The sequence below is a fragment of the Grammomys surdaster genome, unplaced genomic scaffold (assembly GCF_004785775.1).
Source record: "Grammomys surdaster isolate TR1022 unplaced genomic scaffold, NIH_TR_1.0 169, whole genome shotgun sequence".
Taxonomy (NCBI): domain Eukaryota; kingdom Metazoa; phylum Chordata; class Mammalia; order Rodentia; family Muridae; genus Grammomys; species Grammomys surdaster.
Genome location: NW_021604617.1, coordinates 9,975,885 through 9,998,596, shown reverse-complemented (window position 1 = coordinate 9,998,596; position 22,712 = coordinate 9,975,885). Strand labels below are relative to the sequence as shown.

Genomic DNA, 22,712 nt, shown 5'->3' with positions numbered 1-22,712 from the left:
ACCAGCCCTGTTAGTTCCTTTAACAGGGAACAGTACAGGCTAAACATCCCACATTTCAGAGAACGACTTGCTGAAGTTGGGTCAAGGGCAGAAAGACCTCTCTGTACCACTTAATTTTGCCTGGCTTTAAAATTTCCAAAATACATTTTAAGTCTTCCTTTTACTATAGGGGAAAAAAATTCACATTATAAATAACTGTAATGGCTAGATTTCTATATTCAAAAGTGTTTTATTGGTTTTATTAATTCTTACAGGATTGCATACAATATTTACTGATCATATTTAACACCTCGAGTTCTTCCCAATCTAGTCCACCCTCCTTATCCACCCAGCTTTGTGGTTTCTTTTTGTAAACACAGAATGGATCATACATGTTCATGCTACCCTTACACAGGAACCATGTTAAATTTTGTATTGTTCTAATGATGTGTACATGTTAGGCATAGTTAAAATATTTTAAATCAATATATTGACAGATTGATTGCACCAAGAACCTAAGTACTTGCACAAAACTATTAATGAGAAGAAAATACTACTGAAAATCAACTAAGTATCACACAGTCCACTAAACCACAAGATCTCTAGGAAAATCTAAAAGTGTTACTTCTATAATTTTACCAAAGAAATATCCTTAGAAATATTAAGGAAAAATTCAATTAACTACCAAGAACTGCCACTACTAGAAGCAGAAGCACAGTAACAAAACTGAGTTCATGCCCTCATCAATGGACTTTCTTCATGTGGCTCTCCATTAGATTGTGGTTTCTTGAGCATTAAGCACAAGTCTGAGACAGCAGTCCACCAATATTTGCTGAATATAAGCATGTAAATTCACAGGATGACGACTGTTCCGATTACCTGAGGGGCAGGCAGCACAAGTTTGCTTCTCTTTTTAGTAAACTCAGAGACACCACTAGTTTGAAGGATAGCTGATGGTAAATCAGATTCCTTTTTCCTTTTTAAATGCTGTTTGTCTTTTTTTCTATCTCTTCCTTCTTTTTCACTGTAATGGATCAAGACAGAAAAAAAGATTATACACAGGCAATAATATCTAGAGCTATGTAACTATTAAGACTTTAAACAATTTCATTTCTAAGGAATTTTTTAAAAGTAGGGCTGGAGAGGTGGCTCAGCAGTTAAGAGCACTGACTGCTCTCCCAGAGGTCCTGAGTTCAATTCTCAGCAACAACACGGTGGCTCACAACCATCTGTTACGGGATCCAATGTCCTCTTCTGATGTGTCAGAAGACAGCTACAATGCACTCGTCATATATATAAAATAAATAAATAAAATCTTTAAAAAACAAAAGTAGTACATTAAGCTATTCCTACATAACTAATCTAGTACATTTGAGAAAAATAAACTTGGAACAGTTACAGAATTATTAACAAAAGATAGACACTAATTTAAAAGTACTACAATTTAAAGCCTAAAACTATAAAAGTAGTAAAACATCTGTCAAAAAATACAAGACATTTACTATGTTACATCCGCATAGAAACATATGTGAGCAAAAGAAAATGATGTTTATGCAGAAAAAGATAAATGAAGGAGACAGAATTAAAATACATCAAGTGTTTAAATCTCCTCATTATTGTTATAATTTTTAAATTCATGTAAGTTATTTTGGGGGTTGGGAGTACACCATGTGCAATGGTGTGTCTGTGACATTCAGAGATAACTGGCAGGAGCTTGCTCTCTCCTTCCACCATGTGGGTTCCAGATATCAAACTCAGATCATCAGGTTTGACGGTGGGTACCTTTACCTGCTAGGCCATCTTGCTGCCCAAGTTAAAAAAAAAAAAAAGTAAAGAAAAAGGGCATGTTCATGACAAACCAAACATTGTTAGACACTTAAACCAGCCTCAGGCAGTATGTTAAAAAAAAAAAAAAAAACTACCTATCTTCTTCCCTACCACAAACAGGTCTACCCCATTCCAAATGCCTAGCTTTCTTCTTTAATCTATTTGAAGAGTCTACCTAAACAATCTTCTTTAATCTATTTGAAGAGCCTACCTAAACAAAGTCCCTAAACACTCAAGAAAATTCTGCTGTAAAGTGCTTGATAACTAAATAAAAATTCCTATCAACAGACTCACAGGAACCCCTAATATCTCTAAAATGAGCAAAGAGAGATAGAAACAGAAATGCCTCTACCTATCTGCATCAAGTATAAAGATTTAAGAATATAGCAAACACTTTTTTCTTTTCTTTGTAAGAAAAAAAGGTAAATATTTTCCACTTTAAAAATAGAACAGGTTAAACCAATGAGATGACAATACACAAAAGCATTTGTGACATAAACTCAATGATATGAACTGACTGCCAGAACTCTGAAACAGAGGTGGAAAGAACCAACTTCATAAGGGTGTCTTGGCTGTGACCTCCACATGCACTCCAGGGGGAAAACACAAACACTCCCACTCCTAGAGCCAGAGGAATGGAATCAGGGGAATTCCTAGAGCTCATACACCAAAACTGTTGAGCTCTAGGCCATGAAAATCTTCATTCTCGACAAAGTGGGGCTGAAATTACAGCTCAATGATAGAGCCCCTGCCTAGAATGGGGTGGGGTGGTAGTGGGGTAGAATACCAGTCAACAGTTCCTAAGGAACAACACTCACGGTTGATCTCTCTTCTCCAAATACACAAGCACACACTCACATATACCCACCAACACAAACACACACCCAGAGGGAACACATACAAGCAAATAATAAAATAAACCAGACTAGATTTTGATAAGATTTCTTCAAGTCATTAGCAAAAGATCTAACTTGTTACAAAAGTACAAAAATATAAAGATGTCACTGGTAAAAAAATAAGTAAGTTAAGCATAGTGGTGTTTAATCCAACACTAGGAAGGCAGAAGCAGGCAGATCTCTGTAAGTTTGAGAACAGCCTGGTCTACATAATGAGTTCCAGGACAGCTAGAGCTACATAATGAGATACTATCTCCAAAAAAAAAAATGTAAACAAACAAAAAATATGTCATTAGTAATAGTAACTGGGCTGGAGAGATGGCTCAATGATTAGGGCACTGGGTGGCTACTCTTCCAGAGGACCCTAGTATGATTTTTAGTACCCATACAGTAGCTCACAACCATCTGTAACTCTAGTTCTAGGAAATTCAATGTTCTCTTTCTGCCCTCCATGACTACCAGGCACACATGAGGTACACATACACACAGGCAAAACACCCACACAGGCTCAAAAAAAAGAAAGATGTCATCAGTGAGTAAACAGCCTACTGAAACTCAAGCACTAAGAAACACACATCACGTCAGTGAGATGCTTCAGCAGGTAAAGGTACCCGACTCCCAAACCTGACAACCCCATGATCCATGTGGTAGGAAAGAAACAACCTGTTGTCTGGACATAGGTGCCATAATATACAAGCCACACAAATATATACAAAATACTTACACACTTACACAATAAGCAGATAGAATGTATCTTGTATACTAACAAAACAGCCCAGGTTCACTGATTTTCTCACAAAGATAAACTCATTAGATACGAAAAAGCATAAGAAGGCTCCATCACCCTAAACCCAAAGAGCCTGGCAGACAGTAAAGGCTTCCCGGAGTTCTACTGCTCCTATTTCCAAACTCAGAGGGACTCACGATCTTAGCTCTCCGTCAAGATCCTGCTGTCTTAATTTCCTGAAATCTGCATCAAGGGTCTGGTAATTCTCCTCAGAAGTATCATAAAAACCAAGAGCAGGCTTTTTTTCAAATGGGATTTCAGCATTATAATCAACTCCTCTCTTCTTTTTCCTTTTCTTCTGAATCTCTATACCAGCTGCTCGAAGCTCTCGTCTTTTCTGGAGGGCAGCGAGGCGCCTAAAAAAAAAAAAAAGCAAAGTCACCTTGAAAATTAACACTGCCAGGCAGAGACGGGTTAATCCAACATCACTAAGAAAACTATCTGGTTATCTGGAAAAGAAGTATTTACTCAAGCCCTTACCTCAAACCATTTGCCAAATTCCAATTCTGATTTAAAAACACAGTAAGACAAAAGGGAAAGTAGAGAAACTGAAAGTAATTGTGTGCCTTCTCTCTCTGAATAAGAATATACCTGGGGGACACACAGTGGATGTTACAGTTTGCTCAACAAGATGGGTTTCTTTGGTGGTGGTGGTGGTGGTTTTGGTTGTGGGGGGCTTTTTTGTTTTTGAGGGGGATGTTGCAAGGGTAGAAGGGACTGGGAAATAAGTGGGATTGGGGTACATGATGTAAAACTTACAAAACATCATTAAAAAACTGTTTAAAAAAAGAATATAGTCACTAGCCAGGTAGTGATGGTGTAGACTTTAATCCCAGCACTCAGGAGTTCGAGGCCAGCCTGGTCTACAGAGTGAGTTCCAGGACAGCCAGGGCCACACAGAGAAACCCCATCTTGAAAACAAACAAATAAACAAAAGAATATAGTTACTAACAAATTAGGTAGCAAAAAAGATGAATAATGTTGAGATTTAAATTTTTTGCAACACAAATTGCAACAAAAAAATCATAAAACAAATATATACTTGCTATTAATATAAAAATATACTTGCTATTAATCAGAAAAATACATTTTATGTACAAAGTGGACCTGGGAGAAGTCAAGAGGTGAGTATGATCAACATATGTATGAAATTCTCAAAGATAAAATAAACTACTATTTTTCAAGTTTATGTAAGCTTTTAAAGATTTATTAACTTAATTTATGTGTATCTATGTGAGTGAATTCCACATGCATACTGTGCCTGAGGAGACCAGAAACAGGCACTGGAATTCTTGGAACTGAAGTCAAGGTAGCTGTAAGCTAGAACGTAATTGTAGTCCTCTTCAAGACACTTAACTTAACCACTAAGCCATCTCTCCAGTGCTCTAAGTAGAATTTTTTTAAAACTCTAATGTGGAAAAAAAAAAAGAGTAAGTAGAAATAATGGAATTTTTACTTAACTAGCAATCACAAATGAGTGTGCACTATTTCCGCATTATCTAGTTACTGTCTTTCTGAACTTGATTTTAATGGTAAGTGTGAAAACCAAGGCTGGGCATGGTGCTGCATACCTTTAATCCCAGTCCTTGAGACGTACCAGGAGGCAGCTGGATCTCTGAGAGCTTGAGGCCAGCTCTAGGCCAGAACTACCTAGTGAGCCAAGTCTCAAAAAGAGGTATAGAAGCAGACCGTCTCCAGCAAAGTTAACAGAAAAACCAACTGGATGACTTTCTCAAAACAAATTTAGAAACACACATTAAAAGCCTACAGTTTTCATTTTAAAAGCCACCAACTCACTTCTCTGACTTCAACCAAAAATAAATAAATAAACCAACATAAACGAGAACTCAATCAAAGACTGTTTTGCTAAACACTGGCCACAATCTAATTTACCAATAAGAATTTAATGAATGAATTTACAAAGGATATAAAACAAGGCTTTATGTAATATAGGCTTTATGTAATACAAGCTTTATGTAACTTCTGAAACATGTAACTTCTATATAATCCTTTAAAAGCTATTAATCTACTCTTTCATAGAAAGAGGCCTAAGGTAGAGCTGAGTAAATGTTACACAACTCACAAATAGAAAAGCATGCAAACGTTACATGTATATCTATCAGCCGGAGTCAACGGCAGCAATATTTAACAGTGACAATCACCAGAGGGTAAAATTCCATTTAATTCCATTTTTCCTTTGTATTTCTTAATGAAGCTATTAATTTTAGTGAGTTAATAAGTAAAGTTATTCACAGTATTAAAGATAGAAAAACAAATTACACACCAGTATACCAGTATACACAAGAGTGACAGCCAGTATGGAAGTCCAAGAACAAGAAACACACTCCCCAGAAAACATGAAAAAGGAAAGGCATGGAAAACATATAAACATTCAAGAAAATCTAGCTAACCTTGGTAAGAAAGACAAGCAGTTAACAGCTGCAGAGACTCTCTTCCTTCTACCCACCAGCTCCTAGAGGAGGAAACTCCTCTCCTGCCAGCTAGCAGTCAAAGGCTTTCAGTACAGGAGAGCCAGGCATCAGCATTTCTTGCCCTGCCTCAGACACCCAGCTACGCAAGCTCCCTTCTTCCACCCAAACAATGGTTCACACCCTGGGCACACTACCACTGGGAACACAGCCCTGAAAGCTCCTTCTGCCTCAGCTTCTGACTCTACCCTGGGAGAGATTTAAGGACTGCCCACCATACCTGATCCCCAGCCTACTGAGCTCTTCAACCAAGAGTGTCGATCAGAAATGCAGTCGGAGCCCTGGAGAAGCAGCAAGACCTAGAGCCCTGACTCTCATCTCCACCATGAACTCTATCCAGCCAAAGGGCACTTTCAGAAGCGGTGAAAGCAGTGGTCAACGGCAGGTGGGAAGAGGACAGGCTCAGTGGAGACTGAGGCAATCTGTGAGCCAACTAGCGTGATAGAGACTGAAAGATTGACTCTCCTGGAATCAGAATAAATCTCAAAAGCTGATCTCAGAACTATCTCTTCGAAGGAATTCAAACTGGATCGGATCCATCTACACAGCAATTTATAACCCCAGAACACTGCTGAAATCACTATAACAAACAACTGAGTCCAATCAGGAAAAAGATATCAACCCTACCCCAACCACACCATCCCACGGTGACTGTGGTATCCAAGACTCCTCCTCCTCTTCCTCCCTGAGCAGCAACACTACAGGCTGCTAATCTCTGGGAGGACAGCAATATAATATACTTCACTAAAGGAATAAAATTGGTCTCAAAACAAACAAAAATAAACTGGATGGGGATGGGGGTCCAGTCCCCACAACTATTATAATGTTATCATATACAAAACATGCAATTTTCAAGTACAAAAATGAGATTTGTGAGGAAATCAGTGGGTTACAAGGGAACCCCAGTAAGATTAACAAAAGGCTGTGTATGAGCTGTGAGTCTCCATGGAGTGATCCAGTTAAGTCTCTATGTTTATGAGTTTACAGACATAAACATCTACAGTGAAAGAGAAGCCTTGAAGGATGAATTCCAAAAGTAAATTTCATTCTTTAAATACAAGAACAAAGACATAACACATTCGAGAACGTTCCGATCGTCATGCTAGTGGATCTAACTAAAGCATGTGCTACTGCATCAACCATGTCCTAACACAACAATATTAACAGAAGTGGAAGGGAAAGCATACTCATTTATAATAAATCAAAGTGCTTTTAAGTTTTAAGAAAAAGAGAAAAGTAATTTAACCTCTGTAGTAGTCTTGTACCATGCTTCACGCACAGGTCAGTCCTACCTGTTGCAAGATGTATGCAGCATACAGCTTACATAAACACACAGAAGCTACAAGAAACGGTAGGGTGAATTAAAATCTGCAGAGATGTACTTTAATCAATCAATCCTAACCAAACCTAAAAGTCTTTCACAGACTGACTACCGTATTCCTTGCCAACTCATATGACTAAATGGCTTTCAGCAAACTGGGTTCCCAAACAGCCCTAGACAAAACAGGAAAAAGTATTTTTCCAATTTTACATTACTTAACCCTCAACAGTCTACAGAATAGAAAAGTAGCTAAATGTGAAGAAAACACAGCACCTTCTCTTAGATGGGACAGGTCTCTATCCCATATGCATCACACTCCCATCAATTCTGACTACTCTTACACTAGGTGAAGGGCCGGCTATGCCAGAAAACATCCTCCATCCTAGGATCCAGGACTGGGAATAGCTACCCAACAGTTGAAGAAGCAAGTTCTAGATAGCACAGGAGTCAAAAGGCTCTAGGTAGACTGTAGAGTGAGGAGTTTGTCCAATACTTGAACCCACAGGCTGCCACACAGTTCAGATGGTATCTTTACCAACTTTATCTTGGCTTCTGGGCATCAGAATGATATAAATTCAACCAAAAGGAAGCAAAGAGAAGGTGGGGGAAAGCCTGAGCCAAGAACAATGCCTAATACAATTCACTCACTTTTTAAATGAAGATTTCTCTGACAGACTAGAATTTGGCTCATAGCTCATTAACTGCCTCTATGATCAGCCTCACAGCCAGTACCTGCCCAACACTAACCAAGGAGGACGAAGAACTGGTAACTGACAGTCATGAGAAAGCCACTTGAGGCCACGATGCTACAAGAGATCAAACACAGCACAATGGGTCAAATATTTGCCCATAATTTCTGCCATGCTCTGTAAACTTTTTAAGTGTACTTTTCCTATAACTATTCTGAAATGGCTAGGGAGAAAATACAGAAATTGGTTTTATTTGTTCCAGAACAGTAAAGACACTAAGGAATAATAGCAAAATAGGAATTGATCAGCTCAGACTAGTCTCCAACTAGAGCAGATAGCCATCCAGTTTCCTGAGCCTAAGGATGCACAACTAATTATTCAACAAAGAATAGAAACAACGTGCCTTGCTTCTTCCAACTGCTTTTCTCTTGCTTTCCTCTTAGCCTTCTTTCCTTGAGTATTAGCCAGACGGGCTCGAGCCTCAGAAAGCATCTCAAGTTCATCTGCAAAAATAAGGACAAAAGTAAGTTCCTCGTCAACATCAGCAGTCAGGCATATCCTAGCGCTTACAATGACAAGAGCATCAAGGTACTCACTAATGTCAGGTTACAAGTCACCCCATTACTAACTTGCTGACTATGTAAGCCTGGTCTCACTTTTACCTCTGTGAATATGGTTCCCATTAAAATCAGAATAAGAATGTCTACTTCAGAGATGCTAAGAAGAGCTAAGAAAAATGAAGCTATCAAGCAAATAGTAAGTATTCACTCCCAGAAAGCTCTACTGCAGGGACACAGCCATTGTCACTAACAAACTGGCACAGCACCAGCAGAGAAGTTAAGCAACAACTCATCCTGAAGAACCAACAGCCTTCACAGGCATGTTTTCCCTCAGAACTGTTTCTTCTCCAAGACATTTTCTACAGCTTTCTCAAACGAACAACGAAAAAGTCATAAAGATGGGTAAGACTCAGATTCCACTCAGACCATAGTCCTCTCTCTTCCCTCAGTAAAAATTACCAACTCAGTATCTCCAGGGAAGGACCTGGCACCTCTAGCTTTAAAAGTTTCCCAAGTGGAAAGGATGTAGACAGCTTCGTCACAGACTAGTCACTCTTGGGAACCACTGCATTCAGACTTTAAATCTGAAAAACTACCAAGTACCTGCAAACAAGTAAAGTAGGTATTACTTCCCACCCTCAGCAGGAAGACTCAAACTCAGAGAGCATACATGAACTCAAACTCAAGAGAGCATACATGAACTCAAACTCAGAGAGCATACATGATTCAGCTAAGGTCCAAGAGCTAATAAAGAACAGAGACGGAGCCAAAGCCCAGTGCCCGACTCCTGACCCAATGTGTCGTCACAGCGTCACTGCTGGTCTCCGGCACAGCTCCTGCAGCAGCTCTTTCCTAGAGAGTAAATCCCCCCACAGTCAGAGAGACGGCAAGGTCCAATATGCTAGCTGTTGCCTCTCAGAAAGGGATTGAGACAGGATCCTGCGAGGCTCCCCACTCACCTCTTGGATGTCTGCCTACTACACTGCTCAACTCATTAAATGAAATGAAGAAACAGAAAATAAGGGGCATCATCAAAAAAAGCAGTCACTCTAATAAAAACAGAACCAGACACATTGGGGAGACACCTAGGACTCTATCTAGACAGTCAGGCGTTCAGGAGGAACTAAGAAGAGTGTGAATGAAGAAGGCCTCAGTCATGCACTGTGAGCAGAAGCACTCCCCAGCATCCATCCACTCACCCTCATCCATGTCAATTGGATCAGGACGAGCTGGTTTGGTTTCTGGGTTTGGGTCTATCTCTCCAGGCTTAAGTTTTCGGGGGTCATCCGTTGTTTCCTCTTCATTGTCCCTTTGGGCAGTTTTGTCCCTTGGAGGAAAAAAAAAATAAATCCCAGATGAGTTAGTCACAGTATCATACCTTTTAATATGAGAATTACCAAGGTTCTAGCTCCGGTACTTTCTTTCCCAAAATAAAAAACTGATGGGCATTATGGAAAACAGCACCTTTACAACTGCTTCATGTGACTAACATGGCAGTATAATTCTCTAATTCAGTATTTCCACTCATGATGAAACAAGCAGCCCTTCCTCACAAATGTATAACATCCAGGCAAATACACTCCTGGAACAGAACAGGAAGGTCCTAACAAACTCTCAGCAGCACAGGTGATGGGGCCTCATGCACTCACTCTCACTCTAAGATGAGTGTGACTTGCACACTGTAAACTACCCTTCTAAAGGAGAAGCAGAAGACATAATTTTGCTCAACCATGTGACATCTCCAATACAGAATTCAGTGACTTTAGTTTCTATGGCTTTAGTCACAGGCACAATTAAGCTGGAAATAACTCTAAGTTTGTTCAGCACATTAACATATACATAGTCTTCAAGACGCTCTGAGGAGCACTCACAGGAGGAATTCATAGTGTTCCAAGCACTGGGCTGCTGTTCTTCCTATGATCGGAGCAATGGTCCTCCACTGCGTTGGCATCAGCTTGGCCAAGTGCAAGAGTTTTTCTTCCTCTTCTCTGGACCATTCAGTTTTTTTAATACTTGGGTCCAGCCATTCGTACCTATTAAAGACAACATAGCAAACATTAGTCAGCTACCATGTACTGACTCTAAGATCACAGGCTCTCATCCCTCAATCACTAACACTAGTCTTTCTGACAAGACAATACATTGTGAAGTTAAACTTACTCATCTCCCCTCCACATTACAATGTATTTTAAGTATGTAAGATTAGTAATACTTAAAAACCTCATAGACAGAAGTGCAAAATGCAATCATGGGAGTTCTTTTTTATTAGTATTTATTTTTATTTGTTTAACCTTTTTGTTGTTGTTGTTGTTGTTGTTATTTAGTTTGGTTTTTGTTAGTAATTGTGGTGTTTTGTTTTGGGATTTTTTTGGTTTTTCGAGACAGGGTTTCTCTGTGTAGCCCTGACTGTCCTGGAACTCCATCTGTAGACCAGGCTAGCCTCATACTCAGAGATCTACCTGCCTCTGCCTTCCATGCTGGGATCAAAGGCGTGTGCCACCACCACCGAGCACTTGTTCTTAGCTTTTCTGAAGTTCTAAAAGTATCAGGAAAAAATAGTGCCTTGTATTATTTATACTATGATTTCACTGCCCTTCCTCATGTGTGAGTCCCACAGCACCTTCACTTACTTCTCTGAGCATCCACGTAAACCCACTAAGTGCACCAGAGCTCTGTGCTTCCATCTGCTGTGTTTTAATGTATGTAGAGCTCCTACGGCACCCTCCATCTTCTAACATGGCCCACTCCGCCCTGTCTGTCAGGTACTGAGATGGGTGAGAATCTGTCCAGATGTCTAAGTCTTCACTGCCCCTGGGGCTCGAGCTAGGCTGAAGCTGAACGGCATGAGGCCACAAGAGGGAAGGGAGTCAGACCACTGCAGCCTGAGAGCCACTCTCCCTCTGCTCGGCATCTGACCCGTCCCACCATCTGAGTCCGGGTCACTTCATACACTCCAAATGATGTTCCTCACAGCACATAGGCTGCAGCTGGGATGGGCTCATTCAAGTCAAGAACCACCATCCTGTTGTTAAGTCAACAAGGGGACACACAGGTGGAATGTTGCATTCTAGTGTAGCAAGGATACAATATTGCTGTCCTATGACTAACCACTGTGACCTAGCTTTTAAAAAAAAAAAAAAAAATCAAGCACTGTTTAGCATTTATTTCTTTGGGAAAGAAGTCCTAATACAACCAATGTATAAACTTTTAGATCACAACTCATTCAATGAAGGAGGCCCAGCTGCCTAAGACTTTGTATTGTGTCTCACAAGGCACTCAATAAGTACATTACCTCACTTGGACAAGGAGTCACAACTCATCAATTAGTGCTAAGCTGTGAGAAAACAGGCAGGGTAAAGAGGAGGAAAAATGGTTTGCCCAAGACATGGGAAGCAAGGGGCATGTACATCTAAGGCCCTCTCTCCATGCTTCCTTCCATATCACAGTGCATGCTGGGGTGGGGTGTGTGTGTGTGTGTGTGTGTGTCCAAGAGCCATCTCACTCATCATGGTGGGGACTGAGGTCATGCTGTTTTCCACTTACTGACTAGTACATACCATCTAGCTTTGCACTGCTTTGCCGATTTCCTATGCAGCAATGAGGCAATCCTAGACCACTGGTTTTTCCCATATTTCATTACCGCTGCTTTCAGAATTTCATCCTAGAAAAGTTACCAAAGAGAATGCATTCAGTCACAAGCCTCTAAATGAGAAAAAACAAAACTTAAGTTAGTCCCTGCAGAGTTCCTGTAGAGAGGAATCATTTAAAATGATTTAAAGTCATTTAATCAAATTATACAATCATTTTCAAAAAAAGTATGGAAAGTTTATTAACAGTTAACAATAACTAGCATAAAAGAATCAGGAGATGACTGGGAGGCAGCTCAGTGGTTAAGAGCATGTACTGCTCTTTGCAGAAAATGTGAGTTCAATTCCCAGCACCCTCATCAGGCAGATTACCTGATTAACTCTAGCTCCAGGGGGAAAAAAAGCCTCTAGCCACTAAAGGCACTTATATTCATGTACAGACACATAATTTTAAAAATAAAATATATCTCTTTTTAAAAACAGAAAAAGGACATCTTACCTGCCCCTCAACAAACTGAAGGTGGGAAAAGTCAAAGTTGAAAACACTACTTTATGACAGACAAAATTATTCACCAGTATGTACCTGCCATTCTCTTCACAAAGGTAAAGTTCACATACATTTATATATTTACTAAAATAAAAACCAACAACAGAAACAGAAACAAATCTTCCTGAATGTCTACCTTGAACCAGGTCTTATATACTCCCAGAGAGAGAACCAAAGGGGCAACTTGAGCCTCTGGTTCAACACACTATGACCTCTCCAGCATCCTACTCAGCACAACAGCCCACAGCCCCCTCTACGTCATCAGTCAGCACCGTGTCTACTCCAGTCGCCAAGCAACTGTGTCACCAGAGTACCCAAAGCATAACCCAATTCCCAGACAACCTGCCAAGCGACCTCACAGATACAGAGTCACAGATGAATGCACCTGAGCACTTTACTTTTAGGCTTTTTCCACAATGAACTTGAATCGCCTGCCTTACACTCAAGGCCCTCCACTCCATCTTCTCCCCCACTACTAACTGGTACAGTACCCACCCAGTATACATTAAGTCCGGGGTTAGATTCCAGGAAGACTTTGCATGGCAATACGCAACTGTTATCCCAGCCCTGAAGAGGATCAGAAGGGTCACCCTCGTCTACACAGCAACTGCGTAAGACCCTATCTCAGACACAAACACACACCTGCACGGTTCTGACCACTCCAGAGGAGGCCTGCTGTTACTGGATCTTGTGATTCTGCTTCTTCCTCAGAAGCTGCCTCTTCTAGTTTAAATTGCCTTAGTGCATGCAACTCCCTTTTCAGTGCCTCCATTTGTAACTTTAGTGAAGGTTTTCTATACTTCAACACATCTTCAACCAAATGCATGTGGCAGGTACCTATCCTACAAGATTCATTCCCAAACATCACCAAGCAGCCTGCTTCATACTAGAGTGCCAAAGCCTGCTCCTCCCGTCCTGCTGTCTGATGAGGACAACAGCAACTCATTTTTACTGAAAGCCAGCTGTGTTCGCAATGTTCCAAACTGGCAACTCATTTCAAGAACTTAAATACTATTATTTGCCTTATAAAAATGAGCAAACTGAGGCTCTGAGGAGTAACTCAGCCGGAACCACATAGAAGTGACTGCGAAAACAAAGTAAGCTGTAGCAAAGGAAAACTAGGTGCCACAAAACCAGTAGACAACTAACTCTCAACGTGACGATTAACGAACGGCCAAGGACTCTAAGAAGCGTTCTCAGCTGAGTCTGGAGGATGGTCAGAAAGATACCAAGCAGTAAGGAGCTATAGCTCAAGAAACCACAATGGGGAAAGGCTCAGACATGCGAGTAAATGCACGTTAACTTCATTTCTATTTTATTTCCTTTCTTCCCCCATTCCGTTCACCGTGACATAATCTACTACATTTCTGGAAGCAAACACCGTCATACGTAAGTCTGTCCTAACTGGCTTCTATCCCGGCAAGGGTGGCGTGACCGGAACGGTAAGAGAAAGGACCTTGGGGGGAATTCGCAGAACGGACAGACTATGCCCGGGGTAGCAGATAAGCAGGGAGATGCAGACGTAAACGCGCAGCCTGCCCGGCTGTAAGGAAGTCACTGAAAAAAACAAAGTTGCGGCCACAGCGGCTTCCAGCAGAGCGAAGCGCGGTGTACGAGCTGAGGAAGGAAGGGGCTGCAGAAAAACCAAGCTCCGGCGGAGGAACCGTCGGGGCCGCCACCGGGTTGCAGAGGACATGGAGGGGGCGCGTCCCTAACTGAACAGATAAGTGTCCAAGGGCCTAGCAAACGCCAGGCGGGGAGCGCCGAGCAACAAGCCGCGACCTCGCCCCCCGCAGTGAGCCGGGTGACCCGCGTCCGCACCCACGCAGGGCAAGGGTCCCCCCCCACCGACACCCCCCGAGACAGCCACGGCTCGCGGAGCTCCCCGCGCGTGCGCACACGCTACCGGACCCGGCGGAGGGCTGCGGACGGCGGGAAAAGCTGCCTTACCTCCGTATTCCTCCACACGCCCCCTTTGATCATAATCCGGGGCATCTTGGCGGCGGAGTGTCCCGGCAAGCGGCCGAGAGGAGCTTCGAGAAAGTAGCAACGGCGCTTCGGTCACGGGACGCAAAGAGGCCACTTCCTCCCAAAAGCGACCTTCTGCTTTGAAGAGATCTGCGCAGGCGCGGCGTAGGCAGCGCCCTCATCCCCCGGTAAATCTCGCGAGATCTTAGCGGCCGACGGCAAAAGACGCGGCTAGTTTGGAACCTTGAGACTGACGGAAGATCCTCAAACCGCAGAGGCCAAAGCGCCCGACGTCGCGCGCAGGTCCGAGACAGGTGGGAGGAAAACAAAACTCTCGCGAGATGCCAGAGGTGGCACTTGGGCGGGAACGCAGTGAAGGGATTGGTCCTGACGTCACGCGGGTGGGCGGTACGGGGGTGGAGCGGAAAAGTGTCGGGGGTGTGGCGTTCCGAAGCACGCTGGGTCGGAAGGGAGCTTTGTTAGTTTATTTAACAGAGCGCCGCGCCCGGCGTCTCGGCGACCAGAACTTGGCAGAAGCCTCAGGGAGATGCGGTAGTGTGAGTCTGTTCTCTTATCCTTCCTAGTGAAGAGGTCAGCTCAGGGACTTTGGAAAGGTCGTGGGACGCTTGGCCCTCCGGAAGGGAGAGGCTGATTAACGTTCTTCCGACCACAGTGGGGGGAACCGACCTGCAGGTCAGGACAGACCATTGGCCACCAGGGAAGCCCTTGCCACCTCCTTAAAGACCAATCAGTTAAAAGTCACACTGTTCTGCCAATCATATTGTGCCTAGTTCCTGTTTCTCTATGCTGCCCCTGAAAACTGTTTGTTGTTTTGTTGGTTTTTCGAGACTAGGTTTCTCTGTAAAGTTGTAAAGTCCTGGCTGTCCTGGAACTCACTCTGTAGACCAGGCTGGCCTCGAACTCAGAAATCCGTCTGCCTCTGCCTCCCAAGTGCTGGGATTAAAGGCGTGCAACACCACCGCCCGGCTCTGAAAACTGTTTTAAGAGCTCACTGTACTGAGCTGCGCGGGGTCGCCGCCTCTCCTTCGGGTGCAGGACGATCTCAACGCCTTGGAACAATAAATTCCTCTTGTTTTTTTCGTGGTTCACTCAGGGGGGTCCTCGTTAAGCTAAGGCTCGGCAGTGTCTTACACTAGAAGGGCCAGGCAGACTTCACCTCAGCCCCCAAGGAGTTCAAGAAGATGCCCTAGGAATCCTCAGAAAACGTTACACCAGTGGTTTTCACTCATCCCTCACATGTTGGGCCTCTAGAACAAACTCGGTGAGTTGCGGGAGTCTTGCCCCTGGAATCCTGTGTCATCTGAAGAGTGGAACTAAGGCCATCACTTGTGCATAAAATCAGAGGACAGCTGGAATTCCACAAAATCTCAGTGAGGTGGAAATTGTCAAACTCTGCCATTTCCTCTCCCTCATTCCCATGCAGACTTCTTCACTTTTCCACAGCAAGTACTTGGTGCCACCCCAGGTCCTTAGGGAAAGATTTTATTCTGTGCATAGCGGCTCTTGTGTGTTGCCATTGTTTGTGCTTCTGTTTTACATCTTCTAGAAGACAGATTTCTGAGTTCGAGGCCAGCCTAGTCTACAGATTGAGTTCCAGGACAGCCAGGGCTATATAGAGAAACCCTGTCTCGAAAAACAAGAAAAAAAGAAAAGAAAAAAAAGAAATAAGAAGTTATATCAAAATACCACTGCTTTCAGTTGAGAGGGAAGTAGTGTATGTTATGAAGAGCACTTGGGTTTAGTAACCTACAGTCTCATTTCACTCTTGTCAACTGACAGGATAACAGGTGACAAGCCATTTTCTGCCTCTGGTACTCTTTGCAATGCTTTCTTGTAAAGATGTGTAACATTACCTCCTGCCAACATCACTTAGTTGTTTGGTTTTTATCCCACACACCCAGGTCGAACACCACTTGCTTGACCAGATCAAAGCAAACCTGAAGACTCCTCCCTGGAGATTTTATCGATAGGATCCAAAAGAGGTCAGTGTTTCTGCTAGCTGATGAGTCTCTAACCTACAAATTGTGTGACACCTAACAATTGTGTTTTGAACTACACATGGGCCCTGGATCCAGAACATTCCCAAGTCATGCTACTTCCATATTCCCCTATTGGATTTAGCCATTGGAGTTCACTTTCCGTTATTTGTAATCAAGAGTCCTAATAAATCCACAGTTGAACCAGTCCTCACATAGGCTATTCCAAAGGTTCATGACAATGGGTTCTTCCACTCAACATTCTGTCATCCTATGCTAACTTTAAAAAAGTATCTCTTCCTTAAGACATGTTAAATGTCACCTTCTAGAAGATTGTTACAAAGGATTGATATTTTGAGAACCAAACATACTTCAGCAACCTTTTGAGACCTACCATGTCTGTGATGTGGATTCAAGTCAGATGCGCCAGCATTGCCATTTTTACTATGTGAACTAGTCCTCCAAGTGCCGTGCAGGCCCCTCTGTGCACAGCAGCCCTGGCGACTGTCCTCGAACACCTTTGAACATAGATGCTGTGCCCTCAGGATGCAGTAGATGGAAAATCCGGAACCTCTGAGATCAGAGCCCCATATCCAGAAACAAAGAGAAAGGTTCCACATCTTCCTCACTCACCCAACATACATTTCCCCAAATATCTGTCAGAAAAATCAGTTGCACAGGAAACTCCATAAACACGTTTCATAATTACTTCACTTCAACCAATTAAACGAAAAAAAAAAGACCCCCACATTTCCCATCCTCCACTTGACCAAAAGGAAAACCAGCAAGAACTAGTAAGATGAGGAAATCTTTTTTTCCCTGTTGTGAGTTGAAATTCATTTCCAACTAGATACCTTTTTTGACATCCTAACCCTTGGTACCTAGACATGTAGAACTCATTTGGAAACATTGTAGCATCTTCACAGATGTAATGGGGCTAAGGTGAGACCATAACTAGTGTGAAGCTAACTCTCCAGCCAGCGATCAGTGTCCTCATTAGGAAAGTGGCATGTACTTTTTTTTTTTTTTTTTTTTTTTTTTTTGGTTTTTCGAGACAGGGTTTCTCTGTATAGCTTAGGCTGTCCTGGAACTCACTCTGTAGACCAGGCTGGCCTCGAACTCAGATTCGCCTGCCTCTGCCTCCCAAGTGCTGGGATTAAAGGCGTGCACCACCGTTGCCCGGCTGTGACATGTACTTTTAATTCTTACCATTTATCACACCTCCTCTTATTGCAGTGATTTTCTCTCCTGTTTTAATTCTTAGACAAAACGTTCGTGCCTGGATTCCTGTGTCTCTGACTGATCCATGGCATAGGGGATCTGCTGTAAAACAAGTTAGTTATGCTCCAGGACGTACACATACGAAAGGACTCATTGGAATGATTTTTGTAGCTGTCATAGCTGCCACAGTTACCCTATTCAAAGTAAGCACTTGAAAATGATGTTTGATAACTCCCTTCTATAGTTTTCAGGACTGTGATGTCTATTCTTCGTTGTCAACTTGACTAAATCTGGAATCAACTACAACCCAGATATGGAGACCACACCTGTGAGAGATTGGCTGCTTAAAGTGGATGAATCCACTTCTAGTCCAGAGCTTTGAGGTAGGAAGACACACATCTTTAATCCGGATCTTGAGGTGGGAAGACACAGACCTTTAATTTGAATCTTGAGGTGGGAAGACACCAAATCTTTAATCCAAATCATGAGGTATGTCTAAGAAAGACATACCTTTAATATGAGCCATACCTTCAGCTGGACATCTATATAAGAACGTAGAAGAAGGAAGGTTTTGCTCTTTGTGTACTTGCCCTCGCCTTGCTAGCACATCCATCCCTTCACTGGCATTAGAGCCTACTTCTGGATTGCAGCATATACTGAAGACCAGCTGAGACGTGCAGCCTTGTGGGACTGAGCAACTACTAGATTTTTAGACTTTCTGTTCATAGCTAGCCATTGTTGGATTAGCTGGACTACAGGGGAAGGAGAGAGAGACTCATTCCCTAAGTTCTGTGACTCTAGAGAACCCTGACTAATAAAGACTTTGGTACCAGAAGTGGTTCTAGAGAAACAGAAGTATAAAGATGAATATTTTAAGTATCTGGAATAGGCATTTCAGTTCACCAGAGCCTTCAGCTACTGAAGCCATGCCAGTCACCCCGTCTCCTAAGAGCTCAGAGAGTACTGGAAGCCCGTGGTGTGAACTGTATTACAAACTTAAAGAGATAAATGAATTTGATTATCCTGACTCACCAATGGTGAGCAACAATGGATTAGGTGAGCCTGTATATGAAGCTTTCGACAGTTTGGGGGAGAATCGGGGCAGTGCTGCTGCTGGTTGGCTGCTTTTAGCATCTCTGGATAAACTGATCAAGGATAGGAATGAGCTCCGGGATAAAATCAACCACCTCCAGAATATGGTGAAGAACAACAAAGAACTTAGTGATAAGATTGACCATCTGCAGCTGCTCATAAAGAATCTAAAGGAAGAGAAGCTCCTCTCCAGCAGCCACAGAGCTGGATTTATGGAAAATCAAACCGAAGCTCTCGTTATAAGGTTGGCTGAACTACAGGGAAAATTCAAGTCCCAGCCTCGGAGGGTGTCAGCTGGTAAAGTAAGGGCATTAATTAGCAAAGAATGGGATCCTATAACATGGGGTGGGGATGTGTGGGAGGACCCTGTTGAAGCTGAGAACTTAGAATCCTCAGAATCTCAAGTGTTTACCTTACCTGAGGAAGTAGTACCCTCAGCCCCACCCCTTGAAATACTGCCTTTTTCACCTTTCACTGAGGAAATGAGTCCTTTATTGTCTATTAAACCAGCAGTGACTATCTCTGAAGGAAATGCCAGACAGGACAGTACTGATGTCCCTCAGAGCCCCAAAGTAGTTGCCTCTGGACCTATAACGAGACTTAAGGCAAAGCAGGCTCCTAGAGGGGAGGTAGACAGTGTTCATGAGGAGGTACACTACACTACTAAGGAGCTTAATGAGTTTGCTAATTCATTCAAGCAGAAGCCTGGGGAATATGTATGGGAATGGATTCTAAGGGTGTGGGATAATGGTGGAAGGAATATAAAACTGGATCAGGCTCAGTTTATTGACATGGGCCCTCTGAGTGGAGATTCTAGGTTTAATATGGAAGCTCGCACAGTTCAAAAAGGTGTCAAAAGTTTGTTTGAATGGTTGACTGAAGTGTTTGTCAAAAGATGGCCTACTGAGAAGGAATTGGAGGTGCCTGATATCCCTTGGCTTACTGTTGATGAAGGGATTTTAAGGCTCAGGGAAATTGCAATGCTAGAGTGGATACACTGTGTAAAACCCAATGCTCCACAATGGGAAGGCCCAGAAGACATGCCCTTCACTAATCCAATAAGACGCAAAATGGTAAGAGGGGCACCAGCACATTTGAAGAGTTTTGTTCTCTCTCTTTTGCTTGTGCCAAACCTTAGAGTTGGAGATGCTGCTGCTCAATTGGATGAATTAAATGCAATGGGCTTAATCGGTCCCCGGGGTAGCAGGAGCCCAGTGGCAGCACTGAATCGACAGAAGCAAGGTGGTCATAACTATTGTATGAGCAGCACAGACAATGCAATGTTCATAGTGGCATGACTCGTACGGACCCTTGGTACTGGCTCATCAGTCATGGTGTTTCCAGGCATGAAGTAGATAAGAAACCTACTGAATATTTGATCTGTATAAGCGGTAAAAGATCCCAAACAAATGAAAGAAAGGCTACATTGGATCACGGCAGAAGGCAATCTCAGCCAGTAAATCAGTTTTCAGATTTGAGCCAGTTTGCAGACCCAGAACCCCTTGAATGAAGGAGTTGCCAAGTGCCCCTGAGGAAGGACCTTGATAAAACACCTTAAAGTTTACTGTTAATTGTTCTCCAGACCTTCCCCAGAGGGAAGGGTAACTGTACACTAGGGGAAAGGAAAGAATCAGTCTTTCCAGGATCTACTGGATACTGTTCCGAATTGACACTGAATCTGGGAGATCCCAAGAACATTGTGGCCCTCCAGTTAGAGTAGGGGTTTATGGAGGCCAAGTAATTACTGGAGTTTTGGCTGAAGTCCTACTCACAGTATGTCCCTGAACTCATCCCGTGGTTATTCCCCCAGCCCCAGAGTGTATAATGAGATAGATATATTTAGAAGTTGGAAGATTTCTTACATTGATTCCGTGACCTGTGGGGTGGGGGGCTATTATGGTTGGAAAGGCTAAATGGAAGCCTTTAGAGTTGCCTCTGCCAAAGAAAATAGTGAATCAAAAACAGTATCACATCCCTGGAGGAGCTGCAGACATTGGTGCCACCGTCAAGTTCTTGAAAGATGCAAGGGTGGTCGTTTCTACCGCATCTCCTTCTAATGCTGCTATCTGGCCAGTTAAATGACAGTTGACCATCAAAAACTCAATCAAGTATTAACTCCAGTTGCAGCTTCTGTACCAGATGTAGTGTCCTTACTTGAGCAAATCTTCTGGTACATGGAATTCAGCTACTGATCAAGCAAATGCCTTTTTCTCAGAACCTATTCATAAGGACCACTAGATTCAATTCCATTTCAGATGGCAAGGTCAGCAGTATACCTTTACAGTTTTACCTCAAGGATGTATAGACTCTCCTGCTCTGTGTCATAACTTAGGTAGAAAGGATCTTGATTGTCTGACTCTTCCACAAAATATCACATTGGTGCACTATATTGATGACATCATGTTGACTGGACCAAGTGAACAGAAGGTAGCCACTACTTTGGACTCATTGGTAACACATATATGTATCAGAGGATAGGAAATAAATCCAGCCAGAATTCAAAGACGGTCTACCTCAGTGAAATCCTTAAGAGTCCAGTGGTGTGGGGAATACAGAGATATCCCTTGTAAGGTGAAGATAAACAATTGCAGTTGACTCCACCCCCTCACCCCCACAAAGAAAGAAGCATAACATTGAGTGGGCCTATTTGGATTCTGGAAGCATTGCAATTCTCACATGGGTATGTCGCTCCAGGCCGTACACTGAGTGACTAGGAACGCTGTTAGCTTTGTATGGGGCCTGGGATAGGAGAAGACTCAACAGATTCAGGCTGCTCTACCACTTGGACCATATGATCCAGCAGACCCAGTTGTACTTGAGGTGTCAGTGACAAGACAGGGATGCTGGCATACCTATAGGTGAATCACAGAAGAGACCTTTGGGATTTCGGAACAAGGCTCTACCATCATCTGCCGGCAACTAGTCTCCCTTTAAAAGACAGCTCTTGGCCGCAGTGGAAACTTTGACAATGAGCCCCAAGTTACCATGCGACCTGAGCTGCCCATCATGAGCAGAGTATTATTGGACCCTCCAAACCATAAAGTAGGACATGCACAGCAGCAATCCATTGTCAAAAGGAAGTGACATAGAGCTGGAGAGATGGCTGAACAGTTAAGAGCACTGGCTGCTCTTCCAAAGGTCCTGAGTTCAATTCCCAGCACCCACATGGTGGCTCACAACCATCTCTAATGGGATCTGATGCCCTCTTCTGGTGTGTCTGAAGACAGCAACAGTGTACTCATACAATAAAAAAAATAAATAAAATAAATAAATCTTTTTTTTTTAATGGAAGTGGTTTATACATGACTGGACCTGAGCCTGTCCTGATGGCACAAGCAAGTCACATGAAGAAGTTGCCCAAATGCCTGTGGTTTCTGCTCTTATCACCGTGCAGTCTTGCTGCCAAGCATGCACCTATAGCCTCATGGGGTGTTCCCTACAACCAGCTGACTGAGGAAGAGACAACTAGGGCCTGGTTTACACTGGTTGTGCACTTTATACAGGCACCACCCAGAAGTGGACAGCTGCAGCATTACAAACCCTTTTTAGGACAACTCTGAAAGATGCTGACGAAGGGGAATCTTCACAGTGGGCAGAACTTGGCCAGATGAATGATTGTTCGCTGATTCATATGTTGTACAATGCATTAGCTGGATGGTCATAGACATGGAAAGATCATGATTGGAAAATTGGTAAGAAAAACAGCTGAGGAAGAAGTATGTGGATCCATCTTAGCAAATGTGCAAAGGATG

General features: G+C 42.9%; 2 protein-coding genes across 3 annotated transcripts in view; one reads left to right on the top strand and one right to left on the bottom strand.

The window, feature by feature from the left end:
- Nucleotides 1–14,813, bottom strand: part of Cdc5l (cell division cycle 5 like) — a gene marked incomplete at its 3' end in the record, with an annotated part of 40,010 nt that extends 25,197 nt beyond the window's left edge. Inside the window, exons 1-7 of the mRNA XM_028766699.1 lie at nucleotides 14,633–14,813; nucleotides 12,106–12,209; nucleotides 10,420–10,581; nucleotides 9,748–9,875; nucleotides 8,392–8,491; nucleotides 3,627–3,845; nucleotides 859–1,003 (exon numbers count right to left, since the gene is read on the bottom strand). Of these exons, the coding sequence (XP_028622532.1) occupies nucleotides 859–1,003; nucleotides 3,627–3,845; nucleotides 8,392–8,491; nucleotides 9,748–9,875; nucleotides 10,420–10,581; nucleotides 12,106–12,209; nucleotides 14,633–14,677 (903 nt within the window). The remainder of the gene's footprint in view (nucleotides 1–858; nucleotides 1,004–3,626; nucleotides 3,846–8,391; nucleotides 8,492–9,747; nucleotides 9,876–10,419; nucleotides 10,582–12,105; nucleotides 12,210–14,632) is intronic.
- Nucleotides 14,814–15,101: 288 nt separating this feature from the next.
- LOC114620485 (Friend virus susceptibility protein 1-like) lies at nucleotides 15,102–22,132 on the top strand. Of its 2 annotated transcripts, none has more exons than XM_028766570.1 (3): nucleotides 15,102–15,202; nucleotides 16,573–16,653; nucleotides 18,113–22,132. In XM_028766570.1, exon 3 carries the CDS (start codon nucleotides 18,732–18,734, stop codon nucleotides 20,256–20,258), a length of 1,527 nt encoding a protein of 508 aa, XP_028622403.1. In that variant the 5' UTR covers nucleotides 15,102–15,202; nucleotides 16,573–16,653; nucleotides 18,113–18,731; the 3' UTR covers nucleotides 20,259–22,132. The 2 variants fall into 2 exon arrangements, with proteins under 2 accessions (XP_028622403.1, XP_028622402.1); XM_028766569.1 differs by having other exon boundaries at nucleotides 15,150–15,207.
- Nucleotides 22,133–22,712: the final 580 nt, after the last annotated feature.